General features: G+C 46.7%; 1 protein-coding gene across 1 annotated transcript in view; it reads right to left on the bottom strand.

The window, feature by feature from the left end:
• Nucleotides 1–24392, bottom strand: part of MICOS10 (mitochondrial contact site and cristae organizing system subunit 10) — a 62830-nt gene extending 38438 nt beyond the window's left edge. Inside the window, exon 1 of the mRNA XM_063436990.1 lies at nucleotides 24285–24392. Coding sequence (XP_063293060.1) covers nucleotides 24285–24348 — 64 coding nt within the window. The 5' untranslated portion in view covers nucleotides 24349–24392. The remainder of the gene's footprint in view (nucleotides 1–24284) is intronic.
• Between the last annotated feature and the right edge of the window lie 698 nt (nucleotides 24393–25090).

Here is a 25090-nt window from a genome sequence, read left to right on the forward strand (position 1 = left end):
CTTATATAAAACCTGCTGCCTCTTTATTAGCATGTGATAAACGCCTTTTATATTACAAGTCCAAATACTCTGCGTATTAATCACCCTTTCATCTCAAACAAACCTTACTCATATTTTCCAGGCCGTACACCCTAGAATGTTCACCATGTGACCTTTCATGCTAGACATTTTCTGCTCATTTCTTCAGGGGAGAAGGTTTAGATTAATACAATAACCTAAGATAGATCCTATATGGAAAGGATCTGTCACATGATCATCAGCATTCATTAAGGAAGACCATCAGTGTGGCTGAGCAGGGCACGAATTGTAGTCTAACAATCTCAAAAATATAACTAAACACACCAAACCCTTAAAGCACTGCAGCGCGTCCCCACTTTATTACTTTAATAAGTGCTGAGGGGAGGGGGGCTCTGGATTCTCTATGAGTAGCACTGCCAGAGTAACACAGCGATTGCTGTGCATGTTTCCCGTCTCCCAATGCTTCTCTAAAAGAAGCGCTAGAAATGTCTGGGAGTCCATCACTAGCGATGACCATCCAGGGGTGGACTGGAGCTGCCCTCTCACCCTTGGTTTAGAAGTAACCTCTTAATCTCGCTGGATTGGAAGGCTCAGTGATCTTATTACACTTTACAACACAGTGGGGTTATAAATAAATGTATTCCTTTAAATTGTCACTTCTCTCCTAGTGAAAGCTCTGCGTCCCCTCCAGTAAGCGCTAGTTACACGTTTACTATTGGAACATGTATAACATACAATGAGCACTCCCAGGTCTCTGCTGCACCACCTCGTTGCCATAATGTGTGAACCTGGGCATCAGTTATAAAGTGTGCTATGGCATTACATCAACAGTGCAACATGACAAATGTGCTCTAATGGTAGCCATCTGTCAGGAACCATGTTGAGTTAATTTGCATTGAATGCCTTGGCTGTGCCAGGACAGTTTGGCACACAATGTAAATAATAAAAGTAAATTTTAAAAAGGCACATAAGAACTCTATATGTGACTGTTCCTCTAGCATGGAGCCCAGGAGAGGAGTAGAATTAGGTCCAGTTAAACTATTGCATCTCTGGTGGCTAGTGAACGGTAGATCATCTCCAAATGACCTCCTATAGTCCAGGAAATAATAAGGAATTAGCAACAGCCTGCTAAAAAAATAAATAGTAACGTGCCAAATCACATAAAGGAAGTTGAAGAACTTATTAGTTATTTACTTAATTTTATAAGGTGTCATAACCCAAGCCTTATTTTATATGTTTGAAAAGCCGCTGGGCGCGCAAGAAGTACAGGTTGAAGAGTTTTCAGAACGAACTAAAACTGCCAGTTCTGTCGAATTCCATGCAGCTGTTTTTCCGGAATTCACGCAGGAAAGACCAAAGAAAGGTCTTGATTCTGGCAAATGTTTCAGGGTTTTCATGACTATTTATTTCCAAAAATAGTGAACCAGATTTAATGAAGCTTCGGAAAATAAATTAGGACCTGGAATGGCTACAAAGCCCGCCAGTTCCATCCAGATTTGTAATCTTCCCCACAGAGTTACAAGACATTGAGGAAGGAGCAAAGGAAAATAAGAGAAGAGCACATTGACCCCTTCACTGCTGTATTAGACAATGTAACTCTGGCAGGAGCCGACAAGGTTAAATATTAGGCAATGGATCTACACTTAGTACCTTACCTAAAGAGGTGCCTCTGTTGCAGCAATTGCCAGGATCTGAACCACAAAGTGTCTGAGATTTTGCTGCCAACCCTTGGTTTCCCATTCATTTCTATGCAAGTGGGAATGTTTATTAAATGGGCGCCCGTAGGCATGTTCATTACACCGACATCAATGGCGGGTGTACTTTAAAGGTTAAAAAAAAAAAATTTCCAATGGGGTACGGGAATATCCTTAAAAGGTAGCTTCCAATTTCATTGTCACTTCCAATGTCAAATGAAAAGATGAGAGAAAACATGTGTTTTGGCATCTATTCTTCCATTAAATGGGATACGGACTTCGGATAGCCATTCAAAAATGGACGTATTTGCCAATTGAAAGTGTGTCAGTAATGTGCCTTTCCTTTTTTTTTCCTAGAGGGCAATCACCTGAAGTGACTACATTTTTCCTACCAACGTGTTCTTATTTTATTTTTTCTAGACTGCTTACACGGTTCTACGCCTCTCCAGCTCTGAGAGAGGGAGTCTGAGCTGCAGGTGAGTGCATGCGCGGCCCACAGCTTGGCATGTCAGTAAATGATAGAGGGAACAGTATGGCTGCTACAAGATCATGACTAATATAATGCAATTAAAATATATTAGCTGCACGGAAGTTAAAAGAAAAAATAAAATGTAAATAACTTTGTTTTATATAACCTAAGGTAATATTTTCTTGTACTCCAGGCTGCCGTAGTAGGACTCAATGTATTACGAAGAAAGTGCATTAATAAACAGATGCAAACATGGATTATTTTATTACCTGATGGAATATGTAATTCAGTAGTTTACGTCAAGAAAAGACATAAAATGAACATGGAAGACAATACAATTTGCATTGTGACTGCATGAGGTTTGTTACAGTTCTGGTAACTACTCATGGCAATGAATCGGTGCGGGCGACATACAGCTTCTCTCATAGAAAGCCCTGACAGGAGTAACAGAAGTTAGTTAAGACACCGATGGAACAGGTGAGGGTGTAACTGTAGCGTTGTGTAAAAAGTTGCAGTCATCAGCAACATAATGAAAGGAGAATATGGGCAAGGGAGCTTCCTGCTCCAGAACAGACTAAAAGAGTCCCTTTAAAAGCTTTCCTGTTTATTTCAGGATACACAGAGCTTTGACAGAAACCTGCAGCCCATGAAGTTACAGACATTTGTTAGTAAGTCTGTGTTACAATGAAGCAGCAATTATTTTTCTTTTGTCAACAATGTGCAGCTGTTTGGCACTGATGGCTCAGAGGTTATATTTGGACTTTTCAACACAAAATAACTGGAGAATGAGAACACATTTGCTTCAGAAGTTAATTGTCTTCTGGCATTAAATCAATAATAAAAAAATAAAAATACTAAATTAGATAGTTTTGTGTTTTTTTTTATATTTAAAGGAACTTTAACCTTATATTACATTTGAATTAATGTTTTGCACTTTATGGCATTTTGACACCAGTGACACTATCTGACAGCTTAGAACAAACAAGGTGTGCAAATAGGCTGAGGTTGAAATGTTGCCGTGTTCGATAAATCGGCCTATTTACTACACACCTTCCTGTTTGTTCTATTGACTGAGGTCTGGTTAATCACCTTGTTTGTGGAAGGTGTGCAGAAGACCTCCTGGTTCTACACTACCATCCGATAGCTTGTCATTCTCAAAATGAGCCGAGGGCAGGGGGCGTGACTAAACAAAATATGGCTGCCTTAATTATGACATTTAGAGATCCACAAAGTAAGAAAGTTTTGAAGATGCGTGTATATATATATATATATATACACACGCACAAACAGAAGAGAGCTGTTCTTTAAGCTATTATAAGCATATTACAAGTATAAGTTACCCCATTTTGGTCACTGTAGAAAGGCAAGGTTTTCAGCTGCAGGGTTAAAACATGGCAATACCTCACTGACTGGACGTGGTCTGGGTGCGTATAATGTTCCTATAAACCCATAAGGCTTAGAACCAAAAGAACTCAATAAATAAAAACAATTACCCCTGCAACACAACATCCCAGCCATTTCGCAACTTGCGTACACATTAACCCTCTCATCTCCAAAAACCAACAAATGCAATGCTTTTAACTCCTCTGTGACGTAGAAAGTTTTATAGGGCAAAACTCTGATTAATATCACATTCATCATTATTTATTTAGACTCGTTTTAATTCAAGACGTGGAATGATGAGTTTTTAATGTGTATTAAGAAATGCCAAAAATCTTAAACAGTTAAAGCAAAAATGGAAACAGATGATAGTTCTGAGCACAAACAGCACCATCTGGGAAGCTTTGATCTTCTTGCAGAGTCCAACTCTCTACCTAACAGCATCCGTGGATGATTAGGGACACGTAATGTGCAGATGACACGCCAAACATAGGAAGGCATAGATCAAAAAGTAAATGCCAGTGGCCCATTAAAGCACTCCTTTTCTGAGGCAATACGCCCAAGCGTGTGCGAGTGAAGGTCTTGGGCACATAAAGGACATGCTCAGCCAATCACTTCTAACTCCTAGCCATAAGGCATAAGGCATTAAAAATAAATCAATAAAAAAAAAAAAAATTAAAAAACAGCATAAAAATAAGCTCGCTCAGGGCGGGGTTAAACCCTCGTGGCAGCTGGTCATGTTTTTTCAGAGCTCCAGGCTTGATTCTCCATTAACGCTGAATTTTGTGACTACCAGCCTGCCTAAAAGGCGGACATCGAAGCTCACCTGTCACTGGAGCCAGTAAAGGTGTCCTGTTTCAACCAAGCAAGCATCGTCTGGCACTGTGGGTGACAATCTTGGTGAGGCCTGGTGGCGTTGCTCGGCGTCCGATCTCTCGTCTTGCCGATCACCATGCCTCCAAACACCTGCTAGGGGGAGGGGTTGGGAGGAGGAGGGTTATGGTTATCCTGCCCCCCATTGGCATACAGCTTTCTACGCAGTGGCAGTACCAGCGATGATATAATCACAGGATCGCCAGACAAGATGGCAGATGAAATCTCTACCATGGAATATGGGCCTATGCATCACGCTGTGAAAAAACCCCAGCCAGCTGTCCACTTCTTGAAGCGCCTCCATGATCTCTTTGATTGCTTCTGGAAATCCCTGGAAGCAAGCCAGTCGGCTGCAGCACCTCAGTCTCAGGGGGATGTAGACCAGGAGGGGAGTGAGCTACCTCCAGGGAATCAATCTCATCGCCCTCACATACCTACCACTGCTAGCCCGCTCGTGCCGAGGCCCACCAGGGGTCCTACCCCACAGTATCAACCACATGGACAGAGCATCCACTGCTCTTCTAGGCGGCACACCATCCGTGCCCTCTGTCTCTCCACAGCAGAGATGGACTGGGATTCTTTGAATCTCCGAGTCCGTAGCATGCTGATGCCGGCCTGGGACTGGAGAGACGCACCACATCACTCCTGGAGTGGCATGCTGATGCCGGCCTGGGGCTGGAGAGATGCACCACATCACTCTTGGAGTGACACGCTGATGCCGGCCTGGGGCTGGAGAGATGCACCACATCACTCCTGGAGGTTCGTTGCCACCAGAACACTCCACCTGCTGAGCCTGCCAGCAATGGGTATAGGCTGACTGTACAGCCATCGATTTTCAATTGCCATTGTTTGCCCAGTGGTACTAAAGCTCAATGTCTGAGTAGTTTTCAGTAATTGAGAGGCTGTGCCCCAATACATGTCTAGATAGGCTTTATTAGACTGCTTTTTTAACATGGTTGTAGTATAAGCTTGCATTTTATCAATCATCAAGCCTAGTCAACCTTTCTCTTCTATGAGCACAGCATCTTTTCTCATCCAAGACATGCCAGCTTGCCTGATGTAACCTGTAGTTACCTATATTACTCTCATTATCTTGAAAGACTAGCAGGTTTTTAACGACAGCATTGCCTTTAATATCTGTCAAACAGTGTAAACTACACACAACCCTGCACAACCAGCTAGACCTAGACATGCAAGACGTGTAAGCTTGTTACTCAGCCTGTCTTTCCTTTAATAATTATGTTTTTGTTCTAAGTTTAAACGTGCATCACTCTTGATTTCCAAACAAAAAATAAATGTGCGTAGTTCTGCCTATATGCCTACACTGTTAAGCCTATTGTTAATACTTGTCTTGCTTTTGATGTTGTGGCATAGTTTGAATGCCTGTTACTCTAATGCACGTGAAAAATAAAGAATTAAAAAAAAATTATAATAAACTGATTTGTGTCTCGTTCTGTTCAAATGCCTACAACCTATGACGAGATCTTTACACACATTATCTTCTGATAATGTGCTGCTTTCAGAGATCAAGATGTTTAGGTGAAATATCAGCATTTATACAGCTCTGCTACGATGACAATTTTTGAACCCCTCAAGGACCAAGCTTAAAGGAACACTATAATCACCAGAACAACTACAGCGTATTGCATTTGTTTTGGTGAGTAGAATCAGTGTCTTCGGGGTTTTTGCAGTTAACACTGGCTTTTCAGAGAAAATGCAGTGCTTACATTACAGTCCAGGGATACCTCCACTGGCCACTCATCAGATGGCTACTAGAGGTGCTTCCTGGGGTAGTGTTGCACAGTGTGACTGACATTCAGTGTCTCCACCCTTTGCATGGAGACACTGAACTTTCCTTATAGCAGGGCTTGACAAATTTGCCAGCTCTGGGGGAATATTGGAGCCAGCCGCCCTGAGGAGGATGGAGGCAGCATGGAGCCGGCCACTGTCAGGAGGATGGAGGTGGCCGGCTAAGACAGCATGGATTCGGCCACCCGCGGGGGCATTGTAGGCGGCGTGGGAGGGAGCAGTACTCTGCCTGCAGCTCCTCTCTGCAACCCTCGCGCTGTCTAATGATGCCGGGAGCCGGAATATGACGACACTCCAGCCCACGGCATCACTACAGAGCGCGAGGTAGCAGAGAGGAGATGTAGATAGATTACTGCTCCCTCGCATGCAGGAAGAGAGAGGGAACTCCACAGGACCCCAGGGACAAATCCACTCAGCTCTACCAAAGGTAGGGAGGCGGAGTGTATTTCAATTAAAACAAAAAAGTGATTATTTGTGAGCCTGTCAGAGTGAGTGTGCATGTGAGTCTGTGTGAGCCTGTCAAAATGAGTCTGCATGTGAGTGTGTGTGTGGGCCTGTCAGAATGAGTCTGCATGTGAGTGTGTGTGGGCCTGTCAGAATGAGTCTGCATGTGAGTGTGTGTGTGGGCCTGTCAGAATGCGTGTGCATGTGAGTGTGTGTGTGGGCCTGTCAGAATGTGTGTGCATGTGAGTGTGTGTGTGGGCCTGTCAGAATGAGTCTGCATGTGAGTGTGTGTGTGGGCCTGTCAGAATGTGTGTGCATGTGAGTGTTTGTGAGCCTGTCAGAATGTGTGTGCATGTGAGTGTTTGTGAGCCTGTCAGAATGTGTGTGCATGTGAGTGTTTGTGAGCCTGTCAGAATGTGTGTGCATGTGAGTGTTTGTGAGCCTGTCAGAATGTGTGTGCATGTGAGTGTTTGTGAGCCTGTCAGAATGTGTGTGCATGTGAGTGTGTGAGTGTTTGTGCCTGAGGATATCAGAGTGAGTGTGTGTCTGTGTGCGCCAGCCAGAGTGGGAGCCTGTCAGTGTATGCGTCTGGGCACCTGCCCATTCTGATCGCATGAGGAAGGTGTTTTTACTCACATTTTTTTCCCATGCCAGTTTCGCCGCGGCTGGTCCCACCTCCATGGCTGAGACAATCAATCTTTATGATCTCAGCTAAGCCAATGCTTTTCCTTTGGATTTTGTGCATGCGCAGCACATGTGCCAATCTGCATCTCCTCATAGAGATGCAATAAATTAATGAATTTCTACGAGGAACATTCAGCGCCTCCATGCAGAGCTTGGAGACCCTGAATGTGGGTGCTGCAAGAGGTGCAGCAGTGACCCAGGACTCTCTAGTGGCAGTCTGAGTGACGGTCACTAGAGGTGTTACTAAACGGCAATTTAAACACTGCCTTTTCTCTTTTTTCTTCTTCCTTTTTCCTAGACTTTCATGCATATTCGGTCTCATCTTATTTTGTGATCTTATTTTTTATACTTTTTATGGCCTTCCCCTGGCTTTTCCTCAGAAAGTGGCATTTTTATTTTCTCCAGGCATGATTATACGGTTGGAGGAACAAGGTAGCACACAAGCAAGTTTAGTACTCGAATAGAACGGGCTACCGGTATCGCCTAAATGCCTGTCCTTTAATATAAAAACCCTCAATGGACGGCAAGTATCGAAGGTATTTTAATGTATGGGCATGTATTGTATTTGTTGACATGCATTATGTTTTTTGAGAATTGTATTCATGTTGACTTTTGGGCACGCCCAAAGTGAATGTACACTTGCTATGTTTTATTGAGTGAAAAATAAAGAATATTAAAAAAAAAAATAAACACTGCCTTTTTACTAAAAAGGCAATGTTTACACTGAAAAGCCTGCAGGGACAGGCTATAGACACCAGGACAACTACATCAAACTGTAGTGGTTCTGGTGACTATAGTATCCCTTTAGGAATTGCATTTTCCTTGTTGAAAATGGCTGGCTCCTAACTTTGTTAGTTGGCTCCTAGATTCCAAAAAAATTGTCAAGCCCAGCCTTATAGAGATGCATTGATTTAATTCATCCCAATTAGGAGATGCTGATTGGCCAGGGCTGTGTTTGGCTTGTGCTGGCTCTGCCTCCTTGACAGTCTCAGCCAAACCTATTCGAAATATGTTTTATTAGTTCAGAGAATCACTACTGATGTGTCAGGCAAGCAGGCAGGTCAGGGGCAGAGGCAGAACTGAATACAAGTAAGATTTTACTATATTTAGGGAGGCAAGAGGGGGCTTGATGGCGATTTTAACACTATAGGATCAGGAATACATGTTTGCTTTAATTTGATTTTCACGTAAGAACCAAATCAGTGTGTGTTCAACCACAATTTCCATCCTTCTAATATACTGCACCAACTCCTATTACATAAAATTTTTTACAGGACAAATAGGGCTTTAATTTGTGTACATATACATCTATACATTCTAATTTATTATAAATTTATTATAAAAAAAACAAAAAAAAATGCACTAAAATGAAAAAAAACAAAAACTACCCTAAGGCTTTAGCGCCATTAGGGCGACAGAGCATGCCCTAACAATTGGGCCCTCCCTCCAGCATTTATACTTGCCTTCCTCCCTAGATCCAAATCTGGGGACTGCCTGACAACTGAGGCAGTCCCACTGCACTCAATCCTGAAGATAAGCCATGTGATCACGATGACACTGAACACATGACTCTGATCAGCACGATTGACAGATTGATTGCCTCGCTATTCAAGCAGATTCCCCAACATTTAATTAATAAAAGCAAATAATTATTAAAATAAAAAGTCAAAAACAAACAGATACTACTTGTACTTGTGAACAAATATGTGAATGATAGTTGCAGTAAAAGCTAACAGTGTTATGACTTCCACAGTTAAAATACCATTATTCATATTAAGTTATGTTTTATAAATAAATATTTGTCACCAAATGAAAGCCCAATTCCTGAGCAAAATAATATATAATAAAGTGTGAGTGCACTTAATATGAAAGAGGTAAATTATGGTTGAACAGACTTATTGAGCAAATTCCAGGTTTTGGTTCAAAACTTCAACAATTGCCTCCATTCTTAAGAGGTTAATAGCCATAACAGAAAACAAAATTGCCACAGAAAAGTATCTATTTACTGTACATAAAAGTAGACATGCAGACAATATACCTAAGGGTTTTTGGACACTTATGTAGCCATTTCACTGTTAATCTCTGGTAATTACAAGGATTTTTTTAAAAATAATTGTGTAAACCTGATGTGTGTTACTACTATAAAAAACCTAATATTGTGTTCAGCTATATCTTCTGATCAAAACAATACTCTCAATATAGGTCTTTGACGCTACCTTTGAAGCTACAGCGCCATACAAGAGACCTTTACCATTTCAGTTTTTACAGTTATGATTTGAGTGGCGTGTGTGTCATTTGGGGCAGTTATCCAGGTTTGACTGTTGAAATTACCACACAAAGTCCTACCAGAAAGTGAAAGTAGATACTCAAGGGTATCTCAAATGGTGTATATCGTGTTGACATTTGTTCACCAATTTATGCTAAAGTTTTTGATAAAAAAAAAAAATTAAAAAATTTAGTTTTTTTGGCATTTTTAACATTCTTATTACAATTTAACTGGCAATTTAAAAAAAAAAAAAAAAATCAGAAATGTCCCACTGTGATCAACCACCCCACATTATGATCAGCAAACTCCACTAAACAAATCAATAAACCCAATGTATGCCTTTGGCATATAATAGACTTGACTATTTAAGTTTTACAATATGAATTTTCATGGGCCTTTCCCACAATTTGGGACATTGTAGCCGTTTCACAGGTCGAGCAGACACCACGGGATGTGTCATGGTCTATTTTGAGCCTTATTGTAGAGCCATTTTAGCACCAATTTCTTTCAGTTTATAGCATTTTAATTTGGGATTTTTCACATTCACGTTGCCATTTTGAAGTTTATTTTATAAACTTGATCTGTTCTACTGTAATAAAAATCATTAAATTATGATCAGCTATATCTCATGAGTACAGAATGACACTCTTCATATACTCTTGTCAAGTTTGTGGTAAAAATTCAGAATTTATAACCTGCCCATTGTTTTTTTGTTGTTGTTTATTTAAAAAAAAAACAATTTGAAGATGGGTCTATGATGCATTTTAGTAGTTCGTGCATTTAAATTACTCCATAAATGCTTACCATTTGCTAAAATGGATACATTTTGAGGTTTATTGATGTGACATTTTGTGGTACTCATTTTTATTTTTCAGTATTTACATATACATTATTGTGTTTTTATGTTGTTGTTTTTCCTCACGTGTCCCATTGTAATAAAAGTATCTTAACTACACTCAGAAAAATCTCCCTTGAACAACAATATGTATACCTTTGCAAAGTAACAAATGTAACCCTTAATCCTAAACCAAATCCTAATCCCCAATCTAACCCTAAATCGAATAATAATCCTAACCCTATAAATAGGGTTAGAAGGATTCCCTCTGCTGATGTCAGCAGATGAATTCCCTTCCTGGCCCTAATCTGAAACATAATTCCAATCCTAAAATTCAATTACAAACCAATTTTAAATATAAATCTAATAATAAAACATAATATTTATTCTAAATACAATATTAAACCATAAACTTAATCCCCAATTTAATCCTAAATACGGAAATTAGCCAAAAGAATTTTAACCCCTTAAGGACCAAACTTCTGGAATAAAAGGGAATCATGACATGTCACACACGTCATGTGTCCTTAAGGGGTTAAACTCAAGAAGAGTGGTATATTGCTGCCACCTACTGGCTATTTTCAGTATGACAGCTTTATATCTTTAAAGGGACACTATAGTCACCTGAACAACTTTAGCTTAATGAAGCAGTTTGTTATGCCCAACGCATTGCAATCAGTGCTGGGAGACTGAAAGCCCAGCATTGATCAAAATGCCATTGGGGCATTATTATTATTATTGCGATTTATATAGCGCCAGCAGATTCCGTAGCACTTTACAATATTATTAGAGGGGTGATTTGACTATAAATAGAACAATTACAAGAAAACACAGAAACGAAGGGTTGAAGAGGGCCCTGCTCAAACGAGCTTACAGTCTACCCTGGGTCTGAAGAGTCTCCCAATAACTATATCCAGTGAGAGAATTACTGTGGCTTAGCTTGAGGGCTCAGCTACAGTGTTCTCTGTGGATTTAAAAGGCTATAGGCAGTGCTGACTTTCAGCATTGCATGCAGCTCACCTGTCAGTCTGGGGACACTATTTAACCCTGCTCACACTACACTGTCATCTATGGGGATTTAACTCCCCATTTGAAGAGCTGTATGCCAATATTACTCTTCTTGCAGCTTACCAGACACTAAACATGGCCGCAGCTGACAAAGGGGAGCCTCAGGTATCAATATCTGGGTTTCCTGGTATGAGCATGAATTCAAACGCGCTGTAACAATATGGGTCTAAATCCTTTTTTAAATTCCTGAACTCTCCCAATAGAGCATAGGTCAGCTTGGGGCCACTAGTTCTGGCCCCAATTGATATCAAAGACCCCCGGGAATTGAAAGATACCTGGGGTTCCATGGTACAAAGCAGGTATTTAACCTCTGGTAGTACTTTTACTACACAACAGTCTGTACCATCACTGGGCATTAAAAGGGACAGCATAGGCATCATAAAAACTTAATCTAAATGAAGTTATGATGATGCCTTGCGGTGCTCTGAGTCCCTCTGGAGAAATCTTACCTTAACATAGAATGTGATGGCAGATAAGAACCATTCGGCCCATCTAGTCTGCCCAATTTTCTAAATACTTTCATTAGTCCCTAGCCTTATCTTATAGTTAGCATAGCCTTATGCCTATCCCACGCATGCTTAAACTCCGTCACTGTGTTAACCTCTACCACTTCAGCTGGAAGGCTATTCCATGCATCCCCTACCCTCTCTGTAAAGTAATACTTCCTGAAATTATTTTTAAACCTTTGTCCCTCTAATTTAAGACTATTTCCTCTTGTTGTGGTAGTTTTTCTTCTTTTAAATATAGTCTCCTTCTTTACTATGTTGATTCCCTTTATGTATTTAAATGTTTCTTTCATATCCCCCCTGTCTCGTCTTTCCTCCAAGCTATGCATGTTAAGATCATTTAACTTTTCCTGGTAAGTTTTATCCTGCAATCCATGAACCAGTTTAGTAGCCCTTCTCTGAACTCTCTCTAAAGTATCAATATCCTTCTGAAGAACTGCGTACAAGACTCCAAGTGAGGTCTCACCAGTGTTCTGTACAATGGCATGAGCACTTCCCTCTTTCTACTGCTAATACCTCTCCTTTTACAACCAAGCATTCTGCTAGCATTTCCTGCTGCTCTTTTACATTGTCTGCCTACCTTTAAAGGGACACTATAGTCACCTGAACAACTACAGCTTAATGTATTTGTTCAGGTGAGATCTATAGCTCCCTGCAGGCAATCTAATGTAAACACTGTATTTTCAGAGAAAATACAGTGTTTACATTGATTAATAGGAATACCTCCAGTGGCCGTCACTCAGACGGCCACCAGAGCGACTTCCTATCATGCAGGGCCCTAAAAAGGCCCTGTACACGTCAGACGTTTGAAAATACGTCTCACGTGTGCAGGAGAGAGAAGGCACTGTGTGCACGCCTTCTCTCTCCAGCCTGTCAGAGAGGAGAGGGGGCGGGCAAAGACCGCGAGCTGAGCTGTCAGTCAGCTCAGCTCGCGCACACCGCGCGCATGCGCGGTAGTGCGCTCAGGACTTCAGAGGGCGGTATGAATGCCGCCCTCTGAAGTATGTGCGCATGTGTGGCAAAGCCGCGCATGCGCACAAGGGAGCAATGACGCTTCCAAATGGAAGAGTCTGATTGCTCCCTGCTCGAGCCCGCCTATTTCGTCATTTTGACGAAATAGGGGGCGCGGCTTCACAAGGCTCCCGGCGCTGGAACCAGGTGAGTAAAACTGCTTGGCTGGAGAGTCCCTTTAAGTCATCAGAAATAATCCTTCTCCTTGATCCTTTTCCTCAGATATTGAGGTTAGTAGGGTATCAAATATTGTATATTCTGCCCTTGGGTTTTTACGCCCAAGGTGCATTATCTTGCACTTATCCACCAATTTTTCTAATTTACCTAAATCATTTGCAATTTCCCTTATCCCTCCTGGAACATCAACCCTGTTGCAAATTTTAGTATCATCAGCAAAAAAGACATACCTTACCATCAAGACCTTCTAAAATATCACTAAAAAAAATATTAAAGAGAATGGGTCCAAGTACAGATCCCTGAGGTGCCCCACTGGTGACAAGCCCATGCTTTGAATATACTCTGCTGACTACAACCCTCTGTTGCCTGTCACTCAGCCACTGCCTTACCCATTCAACAATATTGGAATCCAAACTTAAAGATTGCAGTTAATTGATAAGCAGGTCGGGTGCAGAGGCAGTGTCAAAAGCCGTACTGAAATCTAGGTAAGCAATGTCTACTGCACCACCCTGATCTATTATTTTAGTTACCTAATAAAAAAAAGCAATAAGATTATTTTAGCATGATCTCCCTGAAGTAAACCCATGTTGTCTCTGATCTTGAAATCCATGTGTTTTTAGATGTTCAACAATCCTATCCTTTAACATGGTTTCCATTACTTTCCCCACCACTGAAGTAAGGCTTACTGGCCTATAGCTGCCCGACTCCTCCCTATTACCTTTCTTGTGAATGGGCATAACATTCGCTAACTTCAAATCTTCTGGGACTACTCCTGTTAACAATGATTGATTAAATAAATCTGTAAATGAGTACCTTCAGGAGTTAAACTGTTTTTGAATGGTTAAACCCCAAAGTTGCCTCCAGTGCTCTCCTCCCATTCAGAATGGCAATGGGCTCTCACCCAGTTTCTGATAATTTATTTTGCACAACAGCATCAAGTGGAAAACATGAAATTTCAAATGGATCAGGAAAGCTTTAAAATAACATTTCCCCCCCAAAAAACTGGTCTCCAAAATGAACGTGGTTATTCAGTAAATTAAACATTCAAAGTGGATTCCACATTTAAAGCTACAGTAGGCAAAATGAAAGCTTAGCTGAATTCTTCAAGATTGGCTATTTTTATATTAAGTTTGAAATACACTGTAAATTTTTACTTCAGTAACTAGCCCTGTGAATAATGTGAACAAACTAATGGAGAATTAAAGGACATTCTAGGCAGCATGCCACCCTAGCCCGGTGTCTTATTACAGGATGATGATGATTTGGGTATGTTACCTGGAGTCTCTGCCCATGACTTTCGGCACTACCTTTCACCTGATTCTTTGCCAGCATTATGGGAGATGTAGTCCACGGCATCTGGAGTGCCAACGGTTGTCTAACCCTAACAGTTAAGAACATCTCCTTAAGGACACAATTTAATTTTCTTCTCTTGCAATCAAGACTTTTTCTGGTTTTGCTGTGTGTATTCAACTGCAATTTCCATGTTTTCCTTTTGTTGCCTCTGACGAAGGTGCAGCACGCCAGGCTATTATGTGCTGCCCGCTTTAATGCTAGATTTGAAGGGCGAGCGGTCTGCTTGTCTATGCTGCCAGTGATTTTGCACACACAGCCGAGTAATCTTTCAGTAATCCTTCCACCCTGTGCATACCTGTATTTGATTGATATATGAACATTTCTAATTTGCACTATCAATACTAATATTTTTTTATTTATCTTTCCAGATCATTTTATACTCTGCAAATATCCCTTAGTGCAAACAAACGTACGTTTTGCAAGTCAGTTTTCCAAATGGGGAGTCACTGATTGACTGAGAGAGTAGCCTGATCACTCTCAGCCAATCAGCCCAGAAGCACTCCACGCTTCCTGAAAGCCACAGTGGGGAGAGCTGCGATTGCCACTGGAGAAAACGTTGAGGTTAAACCGTTAGAGAAAGGTTTAATCCCTGAAGGTAAGAGCATGTCCAGGGGCCTCCTGCCTTCATAACAACTTCATCTAGGTAATGTTGTTATGGTACCTCAAGGGAGCCAATCTGTCCCTTAAATGTGAATTTCATAAACATGATGTGTTCTACTTCTGTACAAAACCCACACTGTGTTCATCTACTTTATCTGAGTACAATACCACCAAATGTATGCCTCTGGCACTATCCTGTGAAGCTACAGTGTTAACTAGGAGACCTATTTACAACAGAATTCTGAGACAGATTTGATGGGCATATGACTCGTTTTGGGGAATTATAGCACTGAGCGTTCAAATTACAAAGGCCTACCATTTTTGAAAGTAGACACTCCATGGTGTCTCATATGGTGTATATTGTGCCTTAACAGGTCACCAGTTTATGCCACTACTGTGGGGAGTCATGACTTAATGAAGGAGATGAAGAGACAAACGCTTTCGTTCACAGGCTCTGCCTGCAAGGAAGAAGCTCAATACATTTGTTGCCAGCAAGCAATGATGACAGACTTAAAATATGCACAGAACTGACAGGCAGCCTGGAACAAAAACGCTGCACATACAGACTCCTACAAATCAGCTATGCTTTCATTTTGTCTACTTCTCAAAGCAGAACTGGCCATGGTGGTTGGAGTAACCCTTTAACCCCTTAAGGACACATGACATGTGTGACATGTCATGATTCCCTTTTATTCCAGAAGTTTGGTCCTTAAGGGGTTAAAGAAGCCCCACCATGGTATCTCAAACGGCATATTTTGATCCTTAGCGTAGGGCCATTTTTCTTTTGCACGTTTGTGTAATGGTGCATTTACCTGTGTCAAACTCCGAGGCACTGTCCCATCTCCGAGTCTGCTGTCAGAATTCTGTAAGCCTCTTCGGCACTGAACTTCCTAAGCATTTTGAACTTACTTGCCCTGCATGTGATATACTTTGAAGCAATTTCCAATGCAAATGCCAAGCTGAGACGGGTTTCAGTTCTTATGCCCTCTGGTAACATACCCTGGTGGGAGAAGGGAGGATTCTAAAGGAGAAGTGACCTGTCTAAATTCTTCCACTGTCAGGATCCACTGATGGTACCCCTCTGTGGAACTTAATAAGTAGTCCTGAAATTAAGTGTCTAAAATGTACATATCACTACAGCATTTGCCTTTTTGTAGGAGGCTAAAATGCATTGTGGGTTGCCACGTGCATTAATTATATGCCCACTTTTTTAGACAATGCTGTGGTCTGACACATGATTAAGGATTGCTGCAGCGGTTGATCAGACAGGTCAACTCCCCCATGTACTTATTTGAATGCTGTATGCAAACAGTCACAACTTCCAGAGTGCATGCTGTTATAGAAGTTTTTCGTTAAAATGGGAAATTAGGTGGAACATTTGAAACAGGTGATCATACTGCAGATTACTTTTATGTGGTCACTTAAGTGCATATACCACAGTATCACTTCATGTGTGGGCCTAGTCACCTTATGTGGGAAAAAAGTGGGCACTACAAATTGGATTTGTGAATAGTACACCCTAATGCGGTTTTGTTTTTTTAATTATGCATACTAGCATAGTGTTCTGGCGATAAGAGACTCCGCTGAGAGCCACATACTGCTTGGCAAAAATATTAGCCTGGCTGACAATGTTCCCTAAAATACCATCCCCCAGCAACAGCTGCAAAAACTTCAGCTGCTATCTAGTCAGGTCAGCCTGAATCCTAGGAGTTGCTGGGAAGACAGGAATATCAGGGGTAAATTCCTTAGTGGATCCCCAGTTATTTGGTCCTCATGCAGTGCCTGTGCAATCAGCTCTTTCTACTGAGGGTCCTAAAGTCTGGCCAATAGTTGAAGTCACTTAAAGAGGCAGTGTGTCGCCTCGAAGTCGTACCTTAAAAATCTATAAGCTTCTTCTGCATTAAACTTTCTAAGCATAGTGTACAAAATCAACTTTAGCTAAATAACGTTAACTTTTCTAAAAATAAAAATAAATTTTACCCCTAACTCAACACTAAATTCACTGATTTCCTACTAATTACCAACCACCCCAACTAAACCCCCCCCCCCCCCCCAAAAAACAAAAAACGTAAAGTACTGTGAATTATACTTTGATCACTGCAAACAGTATTCAAAAGGTTGAGAAAATTGTATTTTTAGGCAGAAGGGTGAAAGGGTGTTAAGATACTTTTTCACACAGAGACAATCAGTATTGCACTGATCAGTCACTCTACAGTCTAATATAATGTCATACTGTCTGATACTCTACCTCCTGCCCTGACTATGTCACACACCATGTCACCCTGTCTGACACTCTGCCTTTTGACTTCTTATACTCTGACACCGTGCCACACTGTCTCATGCCCCATCCATGTGACACTCACGCCATGCCTCCAATCCTGACACACTCACTCTATGCATCCTGACACTCTCACTGCCTGCCCCCGTCACGCTCACAACCTGCCTCCAATACTGACACACTCACAGCCTGCCCCCGTCACACTGACTCCGTGCCCTGTCACACTCACCGCCTACACCCTGTGACACTCACTGCCTGCCTCCTTTGACACTCAGTGACCCCCTGCCTCCAATCCTGACACACTCACTATGCCTCCTGACACTCACTGCCTGCCCCCTGTCACGCTGACAACCTGCCTCCAATACTGACACACTCACAGCCTGCCCCCGTCACATTCCCGTCACACTCACAGCCTACACCCTGTGACACTCACTGCCTGCCTCCTTTGACACTCAGTGACCCCCTGCCTCCAATACTGACACACTCACAGCCTGCCCGTCACATTCACGTCACACTCCCTGCCTACCCCTTGTGACACCGACTCTGTGACCCCCGTCACGCTCACTGCCTGCCTCCTTTGACACTTACTCCTTATACCTGTTACACACACAGCTTGCCCCCTTTGACACTTACTCCTTATACCTGTTACACACACAGCTTGCCCCCTTTGACACTTACTCCTTATACCTGTTACACACACAGCTTGCCCCCTTTGACAGTTACTCCTTATACCTGTTACACACACAGCTTGCCCCCTTTGACACTTACTCCTTACCCGTTACACACACACACAGCTTGCCCCCTTTGACACTTACTCCTTACCCCTGTCACACACACAGCCTGCCCCCCCGTCACACTCACTCCCTGCCCCACTTCACCCCATCTCACACTCACCCAGTCACACTCACCCTCCCTCCCCGTCACACTCACCCAGTCACACTCACCCTCCCTCCCCGTCACACTCACCCAGTCACACTCACCCTCCCTCCCCGTCACACTCACCCAGTCACACTCACCCTCCCTCCCCGTCACACTCACCCAGTCACACTCACCCTCCCTCCCCGTCACACTCACCCTCCCTCCCCGTCACACTCACCCTCCCTCCCCGTCACACTCACCCTCCCTCCCCGTCACACTCACCCTCCCTCCCCGTCACACTCACCCTCCCTCCCCGTCACACTCACCCTCCCTCCCCGTCACACTCACCCTCCCTCCCCGTCACACTCACCCTCCCTCCCCGTCACACTCACCCTCCCTCCCCGTCACACTCACCCTCCCTCCCCGTCACACTCACCCTCCCTCCCCGTCACACTCACCCTCCCTCCCCGTCACACTCACCCTCCCTCCCCGTCACACTCACCCTCCCTCCCCGTCACACTCACCCTCCCTCCCCGTCACACTCACCCTCCCTCCCCGTCACACTCACCCTCCCTCCCCGTCACACTCACCCTCCCTCCCCGTCACACTCACCCTCCCTCCCTCCCCGTCACACTCACCCTCCCTCCCTCCCCGTCACACTCACCCTCCCTCCCTCCCCGTCACACTCACCCTCCCTCCCCGTCACACTCACCCTCCCTCCCCGTCACACTCACCCTCCTTCCCCGTCACACTCACCCTCCCTCCCCGTCACACTCACCCTCCCTCCCCGTCACACTCACCCTCCCTCCCCGTCACACTCACCCTCCCTCCCCGTCACACTCACCCTCCCTCCCCGTCACACTCACCCTCCCTCCCCGTCACACTCACCCTCCCTCCCCGTCACACTCACCCTCCCTCCCCGTCACACTCACCCTCCCTCCCCGTCACACTCACCCTCCCTCCCCGTCACACTCACCCTCCCTCCCCGTCACACTCACCCTCCCTCCCCGTCACACTCACCCTCCCTCCCCGTCACACTCACCCTCCCTCCCCGTCACACTCACCCTCCCTCCCCGTCACACTCACCCTCCCTCCCCGTCACACTCACCCTCCCTCCCCGTCACACTCACCCTCCCTCCCCGTCACACTCAGCCCGTCACACTCACACTCAGCCCGTCACACTCACACTCACCCTCCCAGCCCGTCACACTCACACCCAGCCCGTCACACTCACACCCAGCCCGTCACACTCACACCCAGCCCGTCACACTCACACCCAGCCCGTCACACTCACACCCAGCCCGTCACACTCACACCCAGCCCGTCACACTCACACCCAGCCCGTCACACTCACACCCAGCCCGTCACACTCACACCCAGCCCGTCACACTCACACCCAGCCCGTCACACTCACACTCAGCCCGTCACACTCACACTCAGCCCGTCACACTCACACTCAGCCCGTCACACTCACACTCAGCCCGTCACACTCACACTCCTCCCACACTCACACTCCTCCCACACTCACACTCCTCCCACACTCACACTCCTCCCACACTCACACTCCTCCCACACTCACACTCCTCCCACACTCCCTCCCTCCCTCCGTCACACTGACTCCGTGCCCTGTCACACTCACCGCCTACACCCTGTGACACTCACTGCCTGCCTCCTTTGACACTCAGTGACCCCCTGCCTCCAATCCTGACACACTCACTCTATGCCTCCTGACACTCTCACTGCCTGCCCCCTGTCACGCTCACAACCTGCCTCCAATACTGACACACTCACAGCCTGCCCCCGTCACATTCCCGTCACACTCACAGCCTACACCCTGTGACACTCACTGCCTGCCTCCTTTGACACTAAGTGACCCCCTGCCTCCAATACTGACACACTCACAGCCTGCCCATCACACTCTGCCCCGTCACACTCCCTGCCTACCCCTTGTGACACCGACTCTGTGACCCCCGTCACGCTCACTGCCTGCCTCCTTTGACACTTACTCCTTTACCCCCGTCACGCTCACAGCTTGCCCCCTTTGACACTTACTCCTTATACCTGTTACACACACAGCTTGCCCCCTTTGACACTTACTCCTTATACCTGTTACACACACAGCTTGCCCCCTTTGACACTTACTCCTTACCCCCGTCACGCTCACAGCTTGCCCCCTTTGACACTTACTCCTTTACCCCCGTCACGCTCACAGCTTGCCCCCTTTGACACTTACTCCTTATACCTGTTACACACACAGCTTGCCCCCTTTGACACTTACTCCTTACCCGTTACACACACACACAGCCTGCCCCGTCACACACACAGCCTGCCCCCTGTCACACTCACTCCCTGCCCCACTTCACCCCATCTCACACTCTCCCCAGTCACCCTCTCTCCCAGTCACCCTCCCTCCCAGTCACCCTCCCTCCCAGTCACCCTCCCTCCCAGTCACCCTCCCTCCCAGTCACCCTCACCCAGTCACCCTCCCTCCCAGTCACCCTCCCTCCCAGTCACCCTCCCTCCCAGTCACCCTCCCTCCCAGTCACCCTCCCTCCCAGTCACCCTCCCTCCCAGTCACCCTCCCTCCCAGTCACACACACACTGTCACACACACACACACACACTGTCACACACACACACTGTCACACACACACACACTGTCACACACACACACACTGTCACACACACACACACTGTCACACACACACTGTCACACACAGTCACACTCCCTCCCTCCCTGTCACACACTCACCCTCCCTCCCTGTCACACTCACCCAGTCACACACTCACCCTCCCTCCCAGACTCACCCAGTCACACACTCACCCTCCCTCCCAGACTCACCCAGTCACACACTCACCCTCCCTCCCAGACTCACACAGTCACACACTCACACACTCACACACTCACACACTCACACAGTCACACAGTCACACAGTCACACAGTCACACACTCACACACTCACACACTCACAGTCACACACTCACAGTCACACACTCACAGTCACACACTCACAGTCACACACTCACAGTCACACACTCACAGTCACACACTCACAGTCACACACTCACAGTCACACACTCCCTCCCACCCAGTCACACCCTCCCTCCCTCCCTCACACTCCCTCCCTCCCTGTCACACGCTCTCACACTCCCTCCCTCCCTGTCACACGCTCTCACACTCCCTCCCTCCCTGTCACACGCTCTCACACTCCCTCCCTCCCTGTCACACGCTCTCACACTCCCTCCCTCCCTGTCACACGCTCTCACACTCCCTCCCTGTCACACGCTCTCACACTCCCTCCCTCCCTCCCTGTCACACACACTCCCTCCCTCCCTGTCACACTCCCTCCCTCCCTCCCTGTCACACTCCCTCCCTCCCTCCCTGTCACTCACTCCCTCCCTCCCTGTCACACTCACTCCCTCCCTCCCTGTCACACTCACTCCCTCCCTCCCTGTCACACTCACTCCCTCCCTCCCTGTCACACTCACTCCCTCCCTCCCTGTCACACTCACTCCCAGTCAAACTCACACTCCCTCCCAGTCAAACTCACACCCTCCCTGTCACACTCCCTCCCTGTCACACTCCCTCCCTGTCACACTCCCTCCCTGTCACACTCCCTCCCTGTCACACTCCCTCCCACACTGACAATCACACTCCCTCCCTCCCTGTCACACTCCCTCCCTCCCTGTCACACTCACCCTGTCACACTCACCCTGTCACCCTGTCACACACACACACTCACACTGTCACACTCTCCCTGTCTCCCTCCCTCCCACCCTGTCACACTCCCTCCCTCCCTGTCACACTCACTCACACTCCCTCCCTCCCTGTCACACTCCCTCCCTCCCTGTCACACTTCCTCCCTCCCTGTCACACTTCCTCCCTCCCTGTCACACTCACACTCACTCCCTGTCACACTCACACTCACTCCCTGTCACACTCACACTCACTCCCTGTCACACTCACACTCACTCCCTGTCACACTCACCCTGTCACACTCTCCCTGTCACACTCACCCTGTCACACTCACCCTGTCACACTCACCCTGTCTCCCTCCCTCCCTCCCTGTCACACTCACACTCCCTCCCTCCCTGTCACACTCACACTCCCTCCCTCCCTGTCACACTCCCTCCCTCCCTGTCACACTCCCTCCCTCCCTGTCACACTCACACTCCCTCCCTCCCTGTCACACTCACACTCCCTCCCTCCCTGTCACACTCCCTCCCTCCCTGTCACACTCACACTCCCTCCCTCCCTGTCACACTCACACTCCCTCCCTCCCTGTCACACTCACACTCCCTCCCTCCCTGTCACACTCACACTCCCTCCCTCCCTGTCACACTCACACTCCCTCCCTCCCTGTCACACTCACACTCCCTCCCTCCCTGTCACACTCACACTCCCTCCCTCCCTGTCACACTCACACTCCCTCCCTCCCTGTCACACTCACACTCCCTCCCTCCCTGTCACACTCACACTCCCTCCCTCCCTGTCACACTCCCTCCCTCCCTGTCACACTCCCTCCCTCCCTGTCACACTCCCTCCCTGTCACACTCACTCCCTGTCACACTCACTCCCTGTCACACTCACTCCCTGTCACACTCACTCCCTGTCACCCTGTCACACTCACACTCTCCCTGTCTCCCTCCCTCCCACCCTGTCACACTCCCTCCCTCCCTCCCACCCTGTCACACTCACTCACACTCCCTCCCTGTCACACTCACTCACACTCCCTCCCTGTCACACTCACTCACACTCCCTCCCTGTCACACTCACTCACACTCCCTCCCTGTCACACTCACTCACTCACACTCCCTCCCTGTCACACTCACTCACACTCCCTCCCTGTCACACTCACTCACACTCCCTCCCTGTCACACTCACTCACACTCCCTCCCTGTCACACTCACTCACACTCCCTCCCTGTCACACTCACTCACACTCCCTCCCTGTCACACTCACACTCACTCCCTGTCACACTCACACTCACTCCCTGTCACACTCACACTCACTCCCTGTCACACTCACACTCACTCCCTGTCACACTCACACTCACCCTGTCACACTCACCCTGTCACACTCACCCTGTCACACTCTCCCTGTCTCCCTCCCTCCCTCCCTCCCTGTCACACTCACACTCCCTCCCTCCCTGTCACACTCCCTCCCTCCCTGTCACACTCACACTCCCTCCCTCCCTGTCACACTCCCTCCCTCCCTGTCACACTCCCTCCCTCCCTGTCACACTCACACTCCCTCCCTCCCTGTCACACTCACACTCCCTCCCTCCCTGTCACACTCACACTCCCTCCCTCCCTGTCACACTCACACTCCCTCCCTCCCTGTCACACTCACACTCCCTCCCTCCCTGTCACACTCCCTCCCTCCCTGTCACACTCCCTCCCTGTCACACTCCCTCCCTGTCACACTCCCTCCCTGTCACACTCACTCCCTGTCACACTCACTCCCTGTCACACTCACTCCCTGTCACACTCACTCCCTGTCACACTCACTCCCTGTCACACTCACTCCCTGTCACACTCACTCCCTGTCACACTCACTCCCTGTCACCCTGTCACACTCACACTCTCCCTGTCTCCCTCCCTCCCACCCTGTCACACTCCCTCCCTCCCTGTCACACTCACTCACACTCCCTCCCTGTCACACTCACTCACACTCCCTCCCTGTCACACTCACTCACTCACACTCCCTCCCTGTCACACTCACTCACACTCCCTCCCTGTCACACTCACTCACACTCCCTCCCTGTCACACTCACTCACACTCCCTCCCTGTCACACTCACTCACACTCCCTCCCTGTCACACTCACTCACACTCCCTCCCTGTCACACTCACACTCCCTCCCTCCCTCCCTCCCTGTCACACTCACACTCCCTCTCCCTGTAAGTGGCCCCCGTTCAGTAGAGGTAGGTACCGTATTTACTCCTCCCGCCTACTTACCGAATTTCAGCGCGGAGTCGGCCAGGCACCGGTCCCACTTCCTTCCCAGTTCCGATTCCGACATCTTGACCTAGTGCAGGAGGAGGAGATCTGATCTCGCGAGATCACCAGCAGCCGCAGCCTAGAACAGCCGAGATCTCGCGAGAGGAAGCGGGGCGGCAGCTTCCCTCCGGTAGTCAAGGTTACCTTTACCACGTGGTACTGACCTTGGCCCGCGAGGCTCCGTCAATAACTTTATTAACAGTCACAAAGTGACAACAGCTCAATGTCCTGCTCTTCATAGTGTGTTTCAACAAAATAAAAACTAGTCATGGGCTCAGCCCTCAGCCATGCTGTGTCCAAGCAGAGACAAGTGGTTATAAATTAAAAAAATAATACTAATAATAATACTAATAATAGCTTACTCAGTTACATTGAATAGCAATGATTAGTTTATACAGGCAGGGCCATGATGGGGTCTCACCATAGGCCTTTATTGCCAAAATCCTAAAACAATAACACTCAGGCCTCCCCCCAGGGCTGGGCACACAATTCCTGTTACTGCCAACCAGGGCTGCCCACGCCATCGCTCGCATTAATACTGACACTCAGCACCATTAAATGATCTTATCACCCCAGGATGACAGACAGGCCTGTGGGACAATCAGCGGTGGTCACCATACACAAACGTTTCTTTTCATGAGGACATCCCTGCCAGTTTTAGCAGGAGAGCAATCCGGAGAGGAAAGATGCCATTAGCACCACTGACAATGCGCGTGGCCATTACTAGAGCTTGTCATCCTGGCACGCATGCATGCCAAGGAGAA

Source organism: Pelobates fuscus, chromosome 11, assembly GCF_036172605.1.
Source record: "Pelobates fuscus isolate aPelFus1 chromosome 11, aPelFus1.pri, whole genome shotgun sequence".
NCBI lineage: Eukaryota > Metazoa > Chordata > Amphibia > Anura > Pelobatidae > Pelobates > Pelobates fuscus.